Source organism: Cibotium barometz, chromosome 21, assembly GCF_041138505.1.
Source record: "Cibotium barometz isolate CiBa-2024 chromosome 21, ASM4113850v1, whole genome shotgun sequence".
NCBI lineage: Eukaryota > Viridiplantae > Streptophyta > Polypodiopsida > Cyatheales > Cibotiaceae > Cibotium > Cibotium barometz.
The window spans coordinates 54,573,486-54,591,157 of NC_141066.1; the positions used below are offsets into that span (position 1 = coordinate 54,573,486).

Consider the following 17,672-nt stretch of genomic DNA (forward strand, 5'->3'; position numbering starts at 1 on the left):
TAAAGGATACAGGTCACCCAGAGTATGTATGTAAGCTTTGTAAGGCCTTGTTTGGGCTGACGCAAGCTCCACGAGCATGGCATGACGAGATTGGTGAGTATCTTGTCACTATTGTTTTCATATGGCAGATGCAGATCACTCTTTGTATGTGCGCAAGAGTGATAAGGGTATTGTGATCATCACCATATATGTAGACGATCTTATTGTTTTGGTGGGTAACAACTTGGAAGAGATTGAGCATGTGAAAAGTCTTCTCTCAAAAGGAAGTTTGAGATGAAGGATTTGGGAGATTTGCACTATTTTTTGAGAATTGAGGTCATATGCCTGAAGTGAGTGCTGCAATGTTTGCAAATGGTTCAGGAGTTGTTGCAAATACAGACATTTAGGATAAGAGAATTGGGCATGTCAATGTGCAAAGAATAAAGTCTATGTAGACTAAATAAATTGTGAGAGGGCTGCCTAAGTTTAAAGTTCAAGGTATGCATAAAGTTTGTGAAGCATGTCAATTTGGAAAGCAAACAAAACATGTATTTCCACATGACAGAAATGTGAGCAAGAATATGCTAGATGTAGTGCATTCAGATGTATGGGGTCCTGCGACAAGAAGACTATGTCTATGGGTGGCTGCAAGTACTACATAACATTCATTGATGACCACACGAGGAAAGTGTGGGTGTACTTCATGAAGGAGAAGAGTGAAGTGTTTACTCATTTTTAGAATTTCAGAGTGATGGTTGAAAAACAGACAGGAAAGCATGTGAAGTGCCTAAGGTCAGATGGAGGGGGAGAATACTTCTCTAATGAGTTCTCTGAATTCTTGTGAAAGAATAGCATTTAGAGACAATTTACATATAGATACACTCCGCAGCAAAATGGAGTTCTGAGCAGGAAAACAGGCACATTGCAGCGATAGCACGAGCATTGATGGCAGAGGAGAATATGCCACATAGCTATTGGGTTGAGGCTATATCTACAACATTTTATATCATGAACAGGACTGCTACTGCAGCCATACATGATGTAACGCCAGAGGAGAAGTTTACGGGCAAGAAACCTAATTTGTCTCACTTGAAAGTTTTTGGATGTATTGCATATGTGCATGTGCCAGATGAGTTACGTACTAAGCTGGATCCAAAAGTAGAGAAATGTGTGTTTATTGGGTATTCCCTTGAGCAAAAGGGATATAGATGTTATAATCTTGCTACACGTGAATTGAGGGTAAACAGGGATGTTGTATTTGATGAGATGAGTAGCTGGTATGCTGTCGAAAAAGATGATGTTGGGGCTAATGTAAGTGGAGATGTGGTTGCACTGATGAATGCAAGTCAGCAATCACAGTCATTGAGTGGACCAGGAGAGTCCTCATCCAGCGGTTCTCTTGATAGACCATGGAGTGGCAGGCTGCGTCATAATAGCAGTCCTGGAAATGTAGTTGGTACATCACATAAAGGTAAAGAGAAAGTGGTTGAACAGGTGCTGAGCCAGAGCCTGAGCTACCTTGACAACCTACACAGCAGCAGCTTATTGCTCATAAGTGGAAGAATCAAAAATCATGTGCAAAGGTTGACTTATGATGATAATGTGGCACATCACTATGCGTATATAGTAAAAGTTATGCAGGTTGTAGAACCCACATGTTTTGATGAGTCTATTGGAAATGTGTGTTGTTGGGAAAAAGCTATGGATGAGGAGATGGTTGCATTGTATGGAAATGAAACTTGGGATTTGGTGCCATTGCTTGAAGGCAAGAAAGCTATTGGTTGTGAGTGGGTGTATAAGGTGAAACATAACAGTGATGGTAGCATAAGCAGGTACAAGGCTAGATTGGTAGCCAAAGGATATGCACAGACACATGGGATTGATTATGAGGAGACATTTGCCCCAGTTGCAAAGATGGCAACTGTGAGAGTTGTGATTGGGGTGGCTGCAGCTAAAGGCTAGTTTTTACATCAGATGGATGTAAAAAATGTGTTCTTGCATGGTGACTTGCAAGAAGAGGTGTATATGGATCAACCACCATGTTTAGAGGATACAGGTCACCCAGAGTATGTATGTAAGCTTCGTAAGGCCTTGTATGGGCTGACGCAAGCTCCACGAGCATGGCATGACAAGATTGGTGATCACTATTGGTTTTTATATGCAGATCACTCTTTGTATGTGCGCAAGAGTGATAAGGGTATTGTGATCATCACCATATATGTAGATGATCTTATTGTTGGGGGTGACAACTTGGAAGAGATTGAGCATGTGAAAGTCTTCTGACAAGGAAGTTTGAGATGAAGGATTTGGGAGATCTGCACTATTTTTTGGGAATTGAGGTCATTCGCACACCTAAGGGTATTATGCATTGGACATGTTGTCTAAGTATGGGATGGCCTACAATGTCTAAGTATGGGATGGCTGATTGTAGGCCATCCCATACTTAGACAATATGGCATTGGACATGTTGTCTAAGTATGGGATGGATGATTGTAAGCCAATCTCGGTGCCATTAGATCAAAATGGCAAGCTCAGTGCGAATGCAAGTTATGTGTTGGAGGATTCAACTATGTACAAGAAGATTGTGGGGAGTATGATCTATGTCACGATCAGGAGGCCAGATTTGAGCTACACTATTGGTCTAGAGAGCCAGTTTATGCAGGCTCCACGCAAACCAGATCTTGACAGTGTGCGATGCACACTTCGATACTTGAGGGCCACTGTTGATTATGCATTGTTTTATGCAGCAGGTTGGAGCTATATGGGTACACAGATGTAGATTGGGCAGGTTGGAGCTATATGGGTACACAGATGTAGATTGGGCAGGTAGCATTTCAGATAGGAGATCCACTAGTGGATTTATGTTTTCATTGGGGAGTGATGTTGTGACATGGAGCAGCAAGAAGTAGCCCACAGTTGCCTTGTGTCGAGTACAGAGGCAGAGTACAGAGGAGCTACAGTGGCAGCATATGTGGTTACGCAAGCTACTTGGCTGATTTGGGGTTACATGTGGAGAGAAAGGTTGTCATATATTGTGACAATCTTAGCAGTATACAGTTGGCTAGGAACCCAGTTTTCCATGCGTGGATGAAACATATTGAGGTGCATTACCACTTCAACACGGAGAGAGTCTTGGCAGGTGACATCAACTTGGCCTACGTCAGCACACAAGATTGGGTTGCTGACATCTTCATGAAGGCCTTGGGAGCTGACAAGCTCCACAGATTTCAAGATATGCTTAGAGTTCATGAGCTGGAGTTGAGCTTGAGGGGGAGTGTTGAGATGTCAAGCTCAACATGAGCTGACACTCACGAGGCGCTTGCATGACCATTCGACATTTATATCACTGGCAGGTTTGGTAGCTGGCACTGACATATCTTCACCAGAGATTCTATAGCTGGACTACACCGACTAGTCCACATCTACCCACTCCTCTTAGCGTGTTCACATTATGGACCACTTGTATATACTCTATTATGTGTGTTAGTCACTTTATCTTCTTTATAGACCTCTTTTGTTGTGTGAAGAAGAAGAAGAATTTTCAGCCTCTCACCTTGTGTATTCTCTTCTAGGGTTTGTATGAGTGTGTGTGTGCTTGCAAGAGCTCAAGCTCTCTTCTCCCCCTGCATCATTTCAACAAAGAGTGGAGAGCCACCTCAAAAAGTTGAAATGTTGAAAAACACAACATATCAGCACACGATTGCAAGCTCCCAATTAGTTATTTTCTAATCTTATTATGGTGGAAGGCAAATAAGGCCATCATTTTTTATAAACTAAGAGGATAGTTAGGAGCTTTTGCGACCGTGAATCTCTGGGTTGTGCTTTATCTTGCACTCTTTGCCATAAGCTCTACACTGGAGTTCTTTTTTTTGGTAGGAGGCTATGCGCACAATAATTATCCTTAAAAGTGTGATCAATATATATTAGCTCCTTAAAAAGATTTATCCTAGTTAAAAGCTAGCACAAGCGAAGATAATTTGTATACTTGCTATAACCTTTGTATACATGTGTCTTCATTACTCATATGGGCCAAAGGCCATCTCTTGTAATAAAAGGAGGATTATACTTTCATACAAATCGTGCTTTTCCCAAGTTCACGACTCCTGTTGATTTCCCTTCATCCCCTTTGTGGGTTGGTCTCGTCATCTCCCTCCCTCTCTCTCTCTCTCTCTCTCTCTCTCTCTGCTGAAATTTGAAGCCTTTAAAGGAAAAAAAAAGCCTTCTAGAGAACGCCTCTTCTTCCATAGACATTTTTTAAAAACATGATAAAAAATCATATGGAAAAAAAATCAACTCGTGATCTCTAAGTGTACGATTTAGGTCCTTTGTATTGGAAAAAAATAACAGATTGCCTACATAATTTAATTGTGCTTTATGAATCATGATAATGGGAAAATTTTGAAGATGGTGGTGATGAACAAGACACACATCATTTTCTGATATGAACCTTGTAGTTAATGGAAGCTGTTGTTAACCTTGGGGAAAGGAGAAACTTTAGGGCTACGGAGAGGGATGTAGAGACCAAGAATGATGGAGAACATTTTCTCCCCTACAAATAGAGAGGCAAACGAGCAAGGCCCTACATGTATCATCCTGTCCGTGATTGAAACTATGTTAAGAGGATAGAGATCTTTTTATCACGGTTCATGATCTCATTTAGGAGCACATAGTACCGAAGCGAAAAGAGAGTGAAGCTAGTTAACTTGAAAGAGAGACATGAAACCAATTGGGATTGTCTACTGCCCTGAGTATTACAGGGAATGGCGAGATGGAGCATTGTATTCCCATCCTCTATGCATCTCCATCAACCTTCTCAAGAGCCTCCACCAAAACTTGCAACGTTTAATTTGTTTCCACCACAACTTAAAAAAACCTAATTCAAATCACCTTACAATCTTTGCCATGAAGAAGTTACTTCCATTAAATAATTGGTTTTCTTTTTTAAAAACTCATTTTTATGTGAGTAAAGTCTCTCTCTCTATACAGGGACCTGCACCAACAGAGCGCAGGAGCTGCCGCCCGTTGCAGAGCCAAGCGTCACCGCAGCCGCCGTTTAGAGCCAGCGCCGCCATCCCATTGCCGTTCCCTGTTGCCCGCCGCAAACTTTTCCACCTTCCGCCCGCTACTTCGGGCCCGAACTAGTGGAGAGGGTCCGCTACCGTGCGGGGCGCGAGTGCAGAGGGTCCGCCCATTTTGGCGGCATCGCTCCCAGTGAGATGTCTCAGCCACGCCGGCCAGTTTGCCACTTCTGGTGACTGCGGTAGGTCGAGTACTTCATCAGCAGCTCTGCGTGTGTCTGCACGAGCCATCTGAAGCCTAAGGGGCTGCTACTTAGAAGTCTACGCCATCTCTCAAGGCCGAGGTGTACGCCTGTTGTCTGCTGGTCAGTCTCGAGACCCTGCAGTCTGCTGGTCAGCCTGGGGTTCTTTCTGTCGCTTGCATACAACACATTTGTGACTTTGCGGGGAGCATAAAGAAAGGAAGATCAGTACACGTTTTACAGAGGTAAATCATCTTGAAGTTTCTTTGTCCTGCACGTATCATTTTTGTCTTGTTTAGAAGGGGAAAGTCAGTGAAGTGGGAGCATCACAGGTATCCCACAACATTTCTTGTTCACTTCCCAGAGTTTAGCCCACATCCTGTTCCTGGTGTATTTGGACGATGTATCTAACTTCCATTCAAATCCTGGTGTTTTTACACATTCTCGTAAATTCCTACTCTCTTACCATCATTTGGGTGTATAGAGTTCTCTGGTCAAGGGGGGGGCTCTCTAGTTTATATGCACCAATGCTCCTAGTCGGCTAGTAGTACTACTATCGGTCACTTGTACCCGATTGCCATGTCATCAATGCAACGTCATCAATGCCACATCATCTTTACCACGAGGCAGTGCCACGTGTCCTCTTTGTTGTCCGACTTTGTGTGTTGGTTGCTATCTTTTGCCTGTATGTGCCTTACATACTCGTAGGAGTGTCACATTCTCCCCTACTTGCATTGCAACTGTCCTCAGCTTCACGGCCTCTTAATAAGCTCTCAACAATGGGCGAGACTCGTTTGTGAACTGATCCTCATCAAACCAAATTTCTGTACTGAACTTTGCTTCGCTTTGATACCAAATATGCCTCCACATGAAAAGAGGCTGATACGGCCGGCCAACATAATACTCTCTACAGCTTCGACAAAAGGCAGCTCCTGTTGCTAGAGGTCTATTATTGGCTAAATGTTGAAATGCGGCCTCAAGAATCTCTTGCTCTTGTGTGGACATCAAACTTTGAGCCATTACCACACTTTTCAACTTTACACACTTTAAAATTTGCACAGAAAGTAGACAAACAAGGAAAAACGTCATATATTTCATTATATATGTACAAATAGATTCATAAATCTCATCATTCCTACTCCTCTGCTCTCTCACAAGCTCTGTCTTCAACTTGCATTTGGATAGCCCTATGATACTCTCTCCTTTTCATGCCGCGGTAAATGCAGTCTATGACTCAAGGAGCAAAAATCTTGGGTTGGGGGATGAAGTAACTGAGAACACGGAAACTCGTCTAAAAGTTATAAAGTTCCTAGGCATATGTCCACACAGTCTAAGTTGAGCTACGGTCCTCATCTTGAAACGGATCATAGCTAGAGAGAGCTTCTCCTGGATGATCACTTCCTGACTGCAATAAGTGGTGATACTGTTGTGAGTAAACCAACAATGCCACCGCTCAGCCTAGGTCGGAAAATATAGCTCTTCGAAATGCCGAACTAGAACAAGTCTCTCACGTCCAACCGAGGCCTCACAGTAAATGCTCGAATGTGAAAGCTATCATGTCATCCTCCTGGGAAAATCTAGGTATCCCCGGAAAGACATGTCAGAGTCATCGTGCACCATCTGAAAAGAAACCCAATAAAATACTATAAAATTTTATTTTCATAACCGTGTTTTGATACTAAATGTGAGACCCCTACCCCCCTAGTAAAAGAGAAACCATAGCAGAAGACTAGTCTACGCGTAGAGCGAACTCACTTGGGACCTCCATACATCAATATCCTATCGCTTGGCAATCCAATAGCTTTTCCAATATAGTTGACTGGAATAAACCTTACAATATGAATTTCTTTCTTGCAAAGAACTAACCTTCTTGGGTTAAAGAGGAGATTACGCGCACACACGTGGACATGGCTAGTCTCCTAGATAGTGGAGAATGCATAGGCGGAAGCATAAACAAAACAAGAGAGAGAGAGAGAGAGAGTAAAGGAGATGGAGAGAGTGGACAAGATCACCTTTTATAATAGCAACTAGCTTTACAATGGCAATAGCCAACAGAAGTGTTGAACAATGTGTAAGGGATTGGATGGTTGAACAAGTGATGAGAGAGGCCCTTTATACAGAGAGGCCAGAAGCTGGCCGATTGCATGATACAGCTGGCCAACACCCATAAATCATGTGAAAATAGATATAAGCCCATAAAATAGGCGGCACTGCTTAAATACACTGAGATGCACAAATTCTAACACTCCCTCTGCAGCTCATAGTGTGCAAGAGTCTGAAGAAGATAAGTTGATGAAGATGCAACCAGCACCGCGAATATTGGAATCACCTCGGAGATAGCACCCGCCAACCTGTTTCCTTGAAACAAAATGCCACCACGAATAGTAAGGAACTTTGCCTAGACTGAACAATCTCCCACAAACCCTTGTGGATGAATTAGATCCGCTTTTGCAGCTTCCAATGGGCATAGTTGGGTCCGTTCAATTTGTCATCCTTGTTCGTAGAGGGGGGAGCCATATCCACAGCAACAAAGAACACAAATCTTAACACTCCAAAACTCCTCTTGAGTGCTTTCAGGGCATGGACTCGTGGAGGAAGAAGAAGAAGATGTAGTGCCACTTGTCTGGCAACACCTCATGCAAGAAACTAACCACTAACATATGCTGGAGTAGAAAATGCAGCCACAACTCCTCAACCTGCGTGTGTGAAACAAAACGCAGCTTGAAGGTTGGCTGCCCAACCTTTTTTTCAGTGCTGGCCGATTGTTTTTTTATTGGCCGACTGGATATTTCTGGTCGTGGGTTGTTGTCGGCTGTCTCTGAGCTGGCCGACCAGCAGCTAGGGGCCATGTAAAGTGGCCCCTTGCCCACACACTCCATCATTGTGTATTTCGGGATTTTATTGGTGTATATAGCAGAGTTGGGATTTTATTGGTGTATATAGCAGAGTTACACTAGCTTCTCTCTCTCTTTCATCTGTGTATTGCTCTCTACAGCAGTTGCCTTCATTTCCGCTGTGCATTCTGACATGGTGTCAGAGCCCTAGGTGGCTCGAAGCTTGGAGACAGTGGGACGTCGAGGGTTTGCTGATTGAGGTGCTGATTGGAGACTGTTTGGGCTATACGGGACTTGGGAGATCGGGTAGAAGGCGGCCATCACCGTTGGACAGCCACCTTGCATTCGATTTGCAGCCTCTTCTTCTTTTCCCACCCACCCTCCCTTCACAAGACCTTGTGAACCCTTGAGATGGCAGATTTGCTTGAGATGGCCTGTAGGTTCTTGCTGTGGATGCTTGCTTTTAGCTCAGATATGAGCTCAGTTCTTCCACCACAGAGAGCTCACACACACAAGCTCTGATCGGCTTTCAATACTGGTCAAAAACAGCAGAAATGGGGCACAAAAATCAGCGCACAGAGGTGCAGAAATCATCACACACGACTGCTTGGAAAAGCTGCAAATCACTGAGATTAGTTGTTCTGAACTAGTAGCTTCTTTTACACACAGAAGATGGAGCTCAATCACTGAGTAGTTGAGCTGGCCAGTGATGTAGAATTGCGCCTATTTAAGCTATGTTTCAAGCTTGAGGCAGCTCACCATTTTCCCTCATTCTCAAACAGAGGACGATTCTTACAAAGGTTTAGCTGAACTCCACAGATGAGCTAGAGTTCACTCTCTCACTTTTGCTCACATTCTCACAAAAGTATTACTTTCTTTCTTTTTTTCTGTCTTCTCCTCCTCTTGGAAATGGAGAATAGAAAGCCTCCCCTCACTCAGAAATTCAGATCTAAGGTTTCACACAAAGAATGTGACCCTTCTCTTACTCAAGGAATAGCTTGAAATGGAGCTCTCTCTTCCACTCACAATGCCACATGAAAGTTCAATTTTCTGCTCAACAATCAATCTCTCTCTCTCTCCCTTTGTCAATCTCTAATGTTGCCACCCAATGGAGAAATAGAATGAGAATGAGAATGATTAACAAAATACTCACAGAATGAACTTCCTTTCACACACTCCAAGGTGACACTCAATGAAGAAAATAATGGAAGATCTCTCAACCACAACAATGGACTCACCAAGCAAATTACCCACCAACACAAAGATGCTCGGACATTTCTACACTGTAATTGTTGATGGGGAAGAGGTTTGTAATCACCATGCTCCTTTGGTCTTTCAGCATTGTACTCTTCTGACTTTTGTGCTGCTTTTCTCTATTTACATCCTCATCTTGAAGGATGTGTTCATCGATTTGTGTTGTGTTGAACGTGATTGTACTGTGACCTAACGGTTTTTCATATTATATCTCAGCATAGGGTTGTGTGTATTGTTAGCTAGTCCATTGTACTTGCTACTATCCAACCTTTTGCATGTTAAGATCCCTCTTGAAAGTTTTGGCCACTTGCAGTTCACCTGAATTCAATCTTCTCTTCATGAATGAAGTAGTGGAGCTGGGCCAAGCCAGATTTTTGGGACATTTTTTTTTCAATTGTTTCTTTCAAAATGCTCCTTATTAGAACTTTGTTTTTTAATGTAGGACTTGCTGCTTCTGGCATGGCATTGAAAGTACCCTTGGGTGTAACCTCACAGTCTGGAGGAAATCCAGCAATCCAGAGGCCTCGAATTATTCTGGCTGCAAGCGGGAGTGTGGCTGCTATAAAGTTTGGGATACTTGCTGATAGTCTTTGTGACTGGGCAGAAGTAAGGGCAGTGGCTACTAAATCTGCCCTTCACTTCATAGACAAGGTATCTCTACCAACAACTGTAAAGTTGTACACGGATGAGGATGAATGGTCAAGTTGGAGCAAGATTGGAGATGATGTACTCCACATTGAGCTGCGCAAGTGGGCTGATGCAATGGTGATTGCTCCTCTTTCTGCAAACACACTTGCGAAGGTATAATTTTTCCGTTTCCAAAATTGTTCAATCTGCAGGTAGTTGATGCTATGGTTGTGACTATGCTGAGTTCTTGTTTCCCTCTGGATCCCTATGTAGTAGCTTTATTGTGTTATGGTACCATCTTTTGTTGATTTATTTCTCTCATTGCCACTTGCCCTAGCCTTGTCAGCTCTTCGCTTCCATTCGTCTTGAAATTATTACCTCTAGGGCCTCTTTTCTGCCCCATAAATTCTTCTCTTGGCTTTCTAGGTAAAGTCGTTTAAGGACTCCCTGGATATGGACAATAACTGAAGAAATTTTTCAAACAGAGCTTAGAATACTTGTCTTGTAATGGGAGGAATCGGTGGCCATGGAGAGATGTGGACGGGGAAGCACTCCCCAAGGATAAGGTGTATGGCAAAGAATTTACCATTGGAGTGGGATATGAGACATATGGGAGCAAGAAATCATAATCAGCTTGCTATGAAGTGAAAGAAGATGATGGAAGAAGGGGGAGCTAGAAGTCCAAACTTGGTAGGCAGGTGGCTGGATTTTTTGGAGCTATAGAAGCCCAAGTTGCAAAATGCAGGGCGAAAAGCTGATCGACTGCATTTTAAAGTCACCACTTTCTAGGTTGTGTTATAGAGTCAGTTGTTTGTAAGCCTCTCTCAGCCTGTATGCAGCTTCTGCAGCACCAGCAGAAACTTGATTGTTTGCCAGTAGTGTAGCTTATGATCTCCAGCTTAAACGAGTGCACATTGAGGTTTCAATTTTAGCCTTAAGTGCAAGCTGATTTGTTTTCCGTTGTCTTCTCAACAATAAAGCAATTTCTTGGTTTGGGGTGGGGAGCTCCAGGACCACATAGGGTGTATCTTTGCCTTAACATGTATGCACGCTGGATTTAGCTGATGTGTGCGGTTGTCGATCCTATGCTTTCACTCAATCCATGTGACATTGTTGTCATAGCAAACGCCTGGACCTAGACAGCTTTTCTCGTCTAGGAAATTTATTTCGATATTTACTGCTTAGATTCAAAGGTTGGTATCAGCCTTCAGCTTGCAGTTCAGTTTCAGATGCAACGTTCTCTTCTTCCACTCTTACTCAAAGTGTGTTGGCGTGTTACAACAAAAATGGGGAACTTTTCTTCTTTCTTATTTTTTCCCAAGAAAAGATCCTCCATTGGTCAAAAGAAAACGTCCGTGTAATCCAGACTATAGGCACAATGGACCCTGATGTGAGGTCTGAAAACCAAAGAACACAAGGAGGGGGGGTGCTCCCACCTCCATGGCCCAAGCAATCTTGTCCTATGTAGCGTAGTCGAGAGTGTTGGGTTCATAGCTGAACAAACAAAGGATTCTCCACCAAATCTACCGTGCCTTCCAGGCAATTCCAAAGGCACCACGATGATTGGCAATGGCTAACGAAGTGCTCACCTCTAGGTGTGGTGCAGCCAAGGAAAAAGGGTAATCTTTCGATGCCAAAAACTATCCCATGGTCGATACCAAAAGTCCAAGAGGAAATCGGGAGAGAGGACATCACCAGTATGGAAAATTATGTGTGTGAATTCAATGTTTGGCTAATTATCCTTGTGATGTATTCATCTGGGTGATTGTGCGTGTAAATCTTATAAATAATGACTACGAGTCATCTGGCAAGACTCCCATGCAAGGTTGCATACTGTAGGAGTATGATTGTGGGTGTACAATGCCTGAAGATGGGTGGATTATGGGAATACAATTGCATTGTGCATGAGTATGTTGTTTGGCATATGGTTTGCATGCGTATATTAGTTTTTCTGGTGTGGACATTTCCTGGATTCAATGCATGTGCATGTCCGAGGGTGAGGGGTTGTGTGGGAAACCCGTGGATGTGTGCGCATAATTGTGTTTGAATTTGACGTAGCGTATCTTATGTGTTTTGCATGTGTAAGTATTGGCGTTGGTCCAACTTATAAAATTCAGCTGTTTTAGTAATGTGAACACAGTGCAGGTTCACACTACACTAAATACCCAATAAAATAATTAACACTGTGGACAACTTGTAAGTTGGGTACCTCTTTGAAGCGTTGGCTGTACCAAAGAGTGGCCATGTGTGTGAGTAGGCAGCCCACCACATGTCAACTACATGGTTGGCCAAACAAGAGGGGCACTTACCAAATAGCATGTTTGGACACACAAGGAGGGACTCTTGTCAAGAGGCTCACACCTTTTTCCCTCTCATACACATGCACTTTTCAGCTCATATTTGTTAGGTTAGGGTTGCACAGAAACCAGGACACAACTCTCAAGAGAGAGAGATGGTGATTGATGCTCACACAAAGAAGATAGCATACAATGTGTGGAGATTGGGGGTTGACTCCACAATATCAAAATACAATAAATGAGTGGTGTCTTTTCACACCTAAAGCGCCCTTGGTTAGCCCATGTTCACATGTGGCACTACTCATAGTATACATGCCAATAAATCCCCCCTGTAGTGGCAATGTGAACCTGTACAAGGTTTGCAGCAGATCACTCTCTGTAGGAGAGTAAGCCTAAAGCTTTGTGGAAAGCTTCAAACTTCTCTCAAGGCAATGCCTTCGTGAACAGATCTGTAACATTATCCTGTGTAGAGTAGTAAGATAATGAGATCTCCCCCGCATGAATCTGTTAGAAGTCATCTCTTGTCTGTACATATACACCAGGGCCTCTGTTGTGGGTGTGCCCGCCCGGATTAGGTGTTTTCTCACTTTTCCCCACTCTCCATATTTTTCCCTATTTTTCCTGCTGTGGGAGGCTGTCCTGTGCATGTCGGCTACCTCTGTATGCTGGCCGACTGTAGGACTGTGCATTCTAACACTGGCCGATTGCCCGCTGCCTCTCTCTGCCTGCTGGCCGACTTCACACGTGTGAAGGCCGACTGTCTGGTGCTGGCCAACTAGAGATGTTGCAGTCGGGTGTCTACACAAGTGCTGTCGGCTGTCCTACTGCTGACCGGCTGCACATGTGGGGCCATATAAAATGGCCCCATGGCCCCCCACTTGTTGTATCATATTTTCGGGATTTTCTTGTGTATATAGAGAGAGTTACACGCCTCTCTCTCTCCTTCTCCATTGCTGTATTTTTCTGCACTGCACTTGCTCTTGTGTTCTCAGATTTTGTCATCATCTCCGCTGCATATTCTGACATGGTATTAGAGCTCTAGGCTCTTGACAGATCTTGGGAATTGTGTGAGCAAGAGGGGGACTGTTTTGTTGCTGATTGGTGGACTGTTTTGGCCTGTTCGGGAAGAGGAGAAGCAAGAGGAAGGCGGGCTGATTTGCTGGACAGCCACTTGCAGGTTTAAGAAGTTCTTTTTTCCCACCCTTTTCAGTTACATCCCCGCAATGGGAGATTTACTTGAGATGGTTGAGAAGCATGTGAAGATCCCGACACTCCCCACGTTCCCAGTGGACCGTCGGTTGGATGGGAATAACTACAGCATCTAGAAGGTAATGATGGAATCTGTTTTGGAGTCTTATGATGTTGGTGATTTCATTGTTGTTGGGGTTCCACGGCCGGAGGTAGAGGAAGGAGAGCTACCCTCGATTCGGAAGGACCGCGAGGCACAGGCACAGTTATGGGATCGTGTCAATGCCAGGGTCCGTTCTTTCATCTTCCTCAATTGCACACCGCAGGTAATCAATCATATCAAGCATATGACGTTGGCCAGAGGTATATGGCAGCATTTGGCTTCTCTCTATAACAGGGTGTCGCCCATGAAGAGGATTTCCTTGGAAGTACAGATGCGGGCCATGAATCTTGCAAAGTCATCGACGATGCGAGAGTACATTAATAAGCTACAGACTCTTTAGCAGGAAGTTCTTCAAGCTGGGAAGGAGATATCATCGGAGGATATGGCCATAACATTGTTGTCACATTTGCCCTCTCAGTACTTAGCATTCTACTCTTCTTTGATTACCAGTGGTAGGCTCAGCACCATCACATGGGAGGAGCTTGTGCCCATGGTCTTGGACTAGGAGGAAAGATTCACGAACCCTCCATAGGGCGGAGGTTCGGAGGCCTTAACTAGCCAACGGTCGAAAGGCCGTAACAAGGGCAAAGGGAAGGCTTCACCGGAGAGGTCTTCTGAAAAGAAGTCCGACTCAGAGTGCAAGAAACTAAAGGCAAAGAGGACCTGTAATGATTGTGGCGAGAAAGGCCACTATTGGAGGCAATGTCCCAAGCGGAGCAATGAGAAGGGTGCAGAATCCTCAGCAGCAACCATGAAGACTCCAGCTTTTGTGCACCTGGAGGTGATGGACACCGATGTTTCATTTTCTTCGGGCAAGGAGGAGGCTGGAGGACTCTCCGCTATGGATACTCGGGAGTGGACTCTAGACAGTGGTGCTTCCAGGCACATGACTCCTTCCCGTTCGGCTTTAGAGGATCTTTGCAGGTATTCTGTTCGCATTCTTACTGGGGATACATCCACTATCCCAGTTCACAGTGAGGGCAGGTTGATAGTTCCCGATGGCAGAGGAGGGAAGCATTCCTCCCAGGTGTTGTATGTTCCATCCCTTGGTTTTCATCTATTGTTAGTGCATTAGGTTTGCAAGACTGGCGTACGGGTGGAGTTTGATGAGCATTTTGTTGCTCTCCGGTGATAGAACGTGCAGCGGAAGAAGGGAAAGTGGAGAGAGAGAGAGAGAGAGAGAGAGAGAGAGAGAGAGAGAGAGAGAGAGAGAGAGAGGGAGAGGAAACACAGGTGAGAACCTGCTCTCAATATCATCACCAAAAGGAATACATGTCCCGAGCAAGAGGGGAGAACCTCGTAAGTGAGGGATTGCAGCTAGACAAGCTAGGCAATGTCCCAAGCGGAGCACTGAGAAGGGTGCAGAATCCTCAGCAGCAACCATGAAGACTCCAGCTTTTGTGCACCTGGATTTGATGGACACCGATGTTTCATTTTCTTCGGGCAAGGAGGAGGCTGGAGGACTCTCCGCTATGGATACTCGGGAGTGGACTCTAGACAGTGGTGCTTCCAGGCACATGACTCCTTCCCGTTCGGCTTTAGAGGATCTTTGCAGGTATTCTGTTCGCATTCTTACTGGGGATACATCCACTATCCCAGTTCACAGTGAGGGCAGGTTGGAGATAGTTCCCGATGGCAGAGGAGGGAAGCATTCCTCCCAGGTGTTGTATGTTCCATCCCTTGGTTTTCATCTATTGTTAGTGCAAGACTGGCGTACGGATGGAGTTTGATGAGCATTTTGTTGCTCTCCGGTGATAGAACGTGCAGCGGAAGAAGGGAAAGTGGAGAGAGAGAGAGAGAGAGAGAGAGAGAGAGAGAGAGGAAACACAGGTGAGAACCAGCTCTCAATATCATCACCAAAAGGAATACATGTCCCGAGCAAGAGGGGAGAACCTCGTAAGTGAGGGATTGCAGCTAGACAAGCTAGGCAAGCTAGGCAAGCAATGCTAAGCAGTGAAATATGAGGGAGGCTTGCGGCTATATATACCCCTAAATGAAGGCAGCCGACTGGTGATAAATACCTCCACGACTGGGGAAAATCCCAAGACCATAAAATGGGGAATAAATATGGGTAAAATATATGTGAGGGGTGACCAGCCCCTCTGACTAACATGGTCAGTCCTAGAGGCTAAAATAGGACACAAAATAGGAAGCCAGCAAGTAGGGGATGATGTCTAACACCCCCTCTCAGCACTGGATGCTAAGCAAACTCCAAGAAGCTAGAGACACCGTCCTCGATCAAAGATGAAAGACTGCAGAAACAGGTACCAAGAAAGCTCCACAAGCAATCTCCTTAGCAACTCAGCTACAAAAGTAACAGTACAAGCTGCCAGGTACACTGCTCCTCTGGAAGAAAACAACCAAGTAGGCTGCGACGTGCTGCTCCAAATAATGGTTCCAAACCCAAGTGTAAGAACACTTGGGTTTGCGACGTGCTGCTCCAAATAATGGTTCCAAACCCAAGTGTAAGAATACTCCCCGAAGTCGAATGTCGTGTATCCAGCCTGGAGAAGGTATGAAAAACCTCATAACCAACTAAGATCAGATCCTGTATATAATCAATCCTGGGAGAAGCAAACTACTCTTCACTGGAATCCTCAAAAGAAATAGAGTCAATCTGCTCCAATTCTATACGAAGAGTAGCCAAATGCTGTACAAAAGCATCCTCTGAAAAGGTCGGCATCGCAAGATGTAAAGACTCTGTAGAAAAGATGGGGTCCATCTACTCAAATTCCATAACATGAGTTGCCCAATGCTGTACATAAGTACACACTGGGAGAAGCAAACTACTCTTCACTGGAATCCTCAAAAGAAATAGAGTCAATCTGCTCCAACTCTATACAAAGAGTAGCCAAATGCTGTACAAAATAATCCTCTGAAAAGGTCGGCATTGCAAGATGTAAAGGCTTTGTAGAAAAGATGGGGTCCATCTGCACAAACTCCATAACATGAGTTGCCCAATGCTGTACATAAGTACACACCACTGAGGTGGGCATCACAAGATGAAAGGACTCCACATCCCCCTCTGAAAAAAGATATCGTTGGACTGATATAAGTCCAACCTGATTCTGATCCAAATCCAAAAAACTCTGTAAGTACCACTGTGCCCCAGGCACGGTTAGCAACCACAGATCCAAAGCATCCCACCACTAGGTCCAAAAAACCATCCTCCAAAACAACAAGCCAGCAGAACTGGCAAGGGGAGGGGCATCCTCAGAAGCATCACAAAGAGATGCAGAGATAGACTCCTCACAATGAGAAAGGGAAGCAGGAATATAAACTGCAGTGGTAACAAAGTCCTCAAAAGCATCACAGATAGCAGAAGACTATTCTAGAAGTAGAACCAGATCCCAAGAATTAGCAACAAATAAAGGATCCATGTGAAAGGATCACACTACAAAGGGCAAAACACCCTCCTTGTTCTGCAAATACTGCAAAGAACACAAGCTCGGACAAAATAAACTCTGCTCAGGATCTTTGAAAAGATCACTGCTCTCCTCTAGAAAACTGGAAACTCCTGTCACAGAAGAAAGTCTCCACAGATACAAAACAGCTCCGAAACTGATCCTCAAGTGAAGTAGCTGGAGATAGGCCCCCTTTGAGTGTAGAAACACTTGTGGGAAGCAAAACGCAGCCAAAACACTGCTATCCAGCAAAAATAGCACTCCACTGCCAACAGAAGGCAAGGATCATGTAGAAACCAGGAAACCGTGTAGGCCAGGAACAAAACACAGGTATAGATGCTCCAAATTCAGCAAAGCGCTGACTGAAATCTGAAATTCAGAATCCTCCTCAAGTACCAAACTGCCTCCAAAGCCACAATCCAAACAAGAAACCCCCTCTGCAAGTGATTTATGTTCATTGGAGAAGAAAATGCAGCCAAACAAGGGGCTACAAACCTGAAAATTCAGGTCAACCAGTGTCCACACCTCCTATGAGGAAAAACACTGAAGAGAAGGTACCATCGGGTCCAACAGATGAAGCCCAAGTGAAGGTAGAGCTACCAGCAAAATTGGTTCAGAAAAATGCAGCAACCATGGCTGCAAATCTGAAAACACAGAGGTATAAGG

At 44.4% G+C, this 17,672-nt stretch overlaps 1 protein-coding gene across 2 annotated transcripts in view; it reads left to right on the forward strand.

Annotated features, from left to right (window-relative positions):
• Positions 1–4,928: 4,928 nt before the first annotated feature.
• Positions 4,929–17,672, forward strand: part of LOC147627372 (phosphopantothenoylcysteine decarboxylase-like) — a 51,960-nt gene continuing 39,216 nt past the window's right edge. Inside the window, exons 1-2 of one of the 2 annotated variants that reach the window (XM_086816023.1) lie at positions 4,929–5,484; positions 9,770–10,128. In XM_086816023.1, coding sequence (XP_086672149.1) covers positions 9,787–10,128 — 342 coding nt within the window. In that variant the 5' untranslated portion in view covers positions 4,929–5,484; positions 9,770–9,786. Of the gene's footprint in view, positions 5,485–9,720; positions 10,129–17,672 lie in introns of those variants that run through there. The other variant, XM_086816022.1, reaches the window with a different exon arrangement.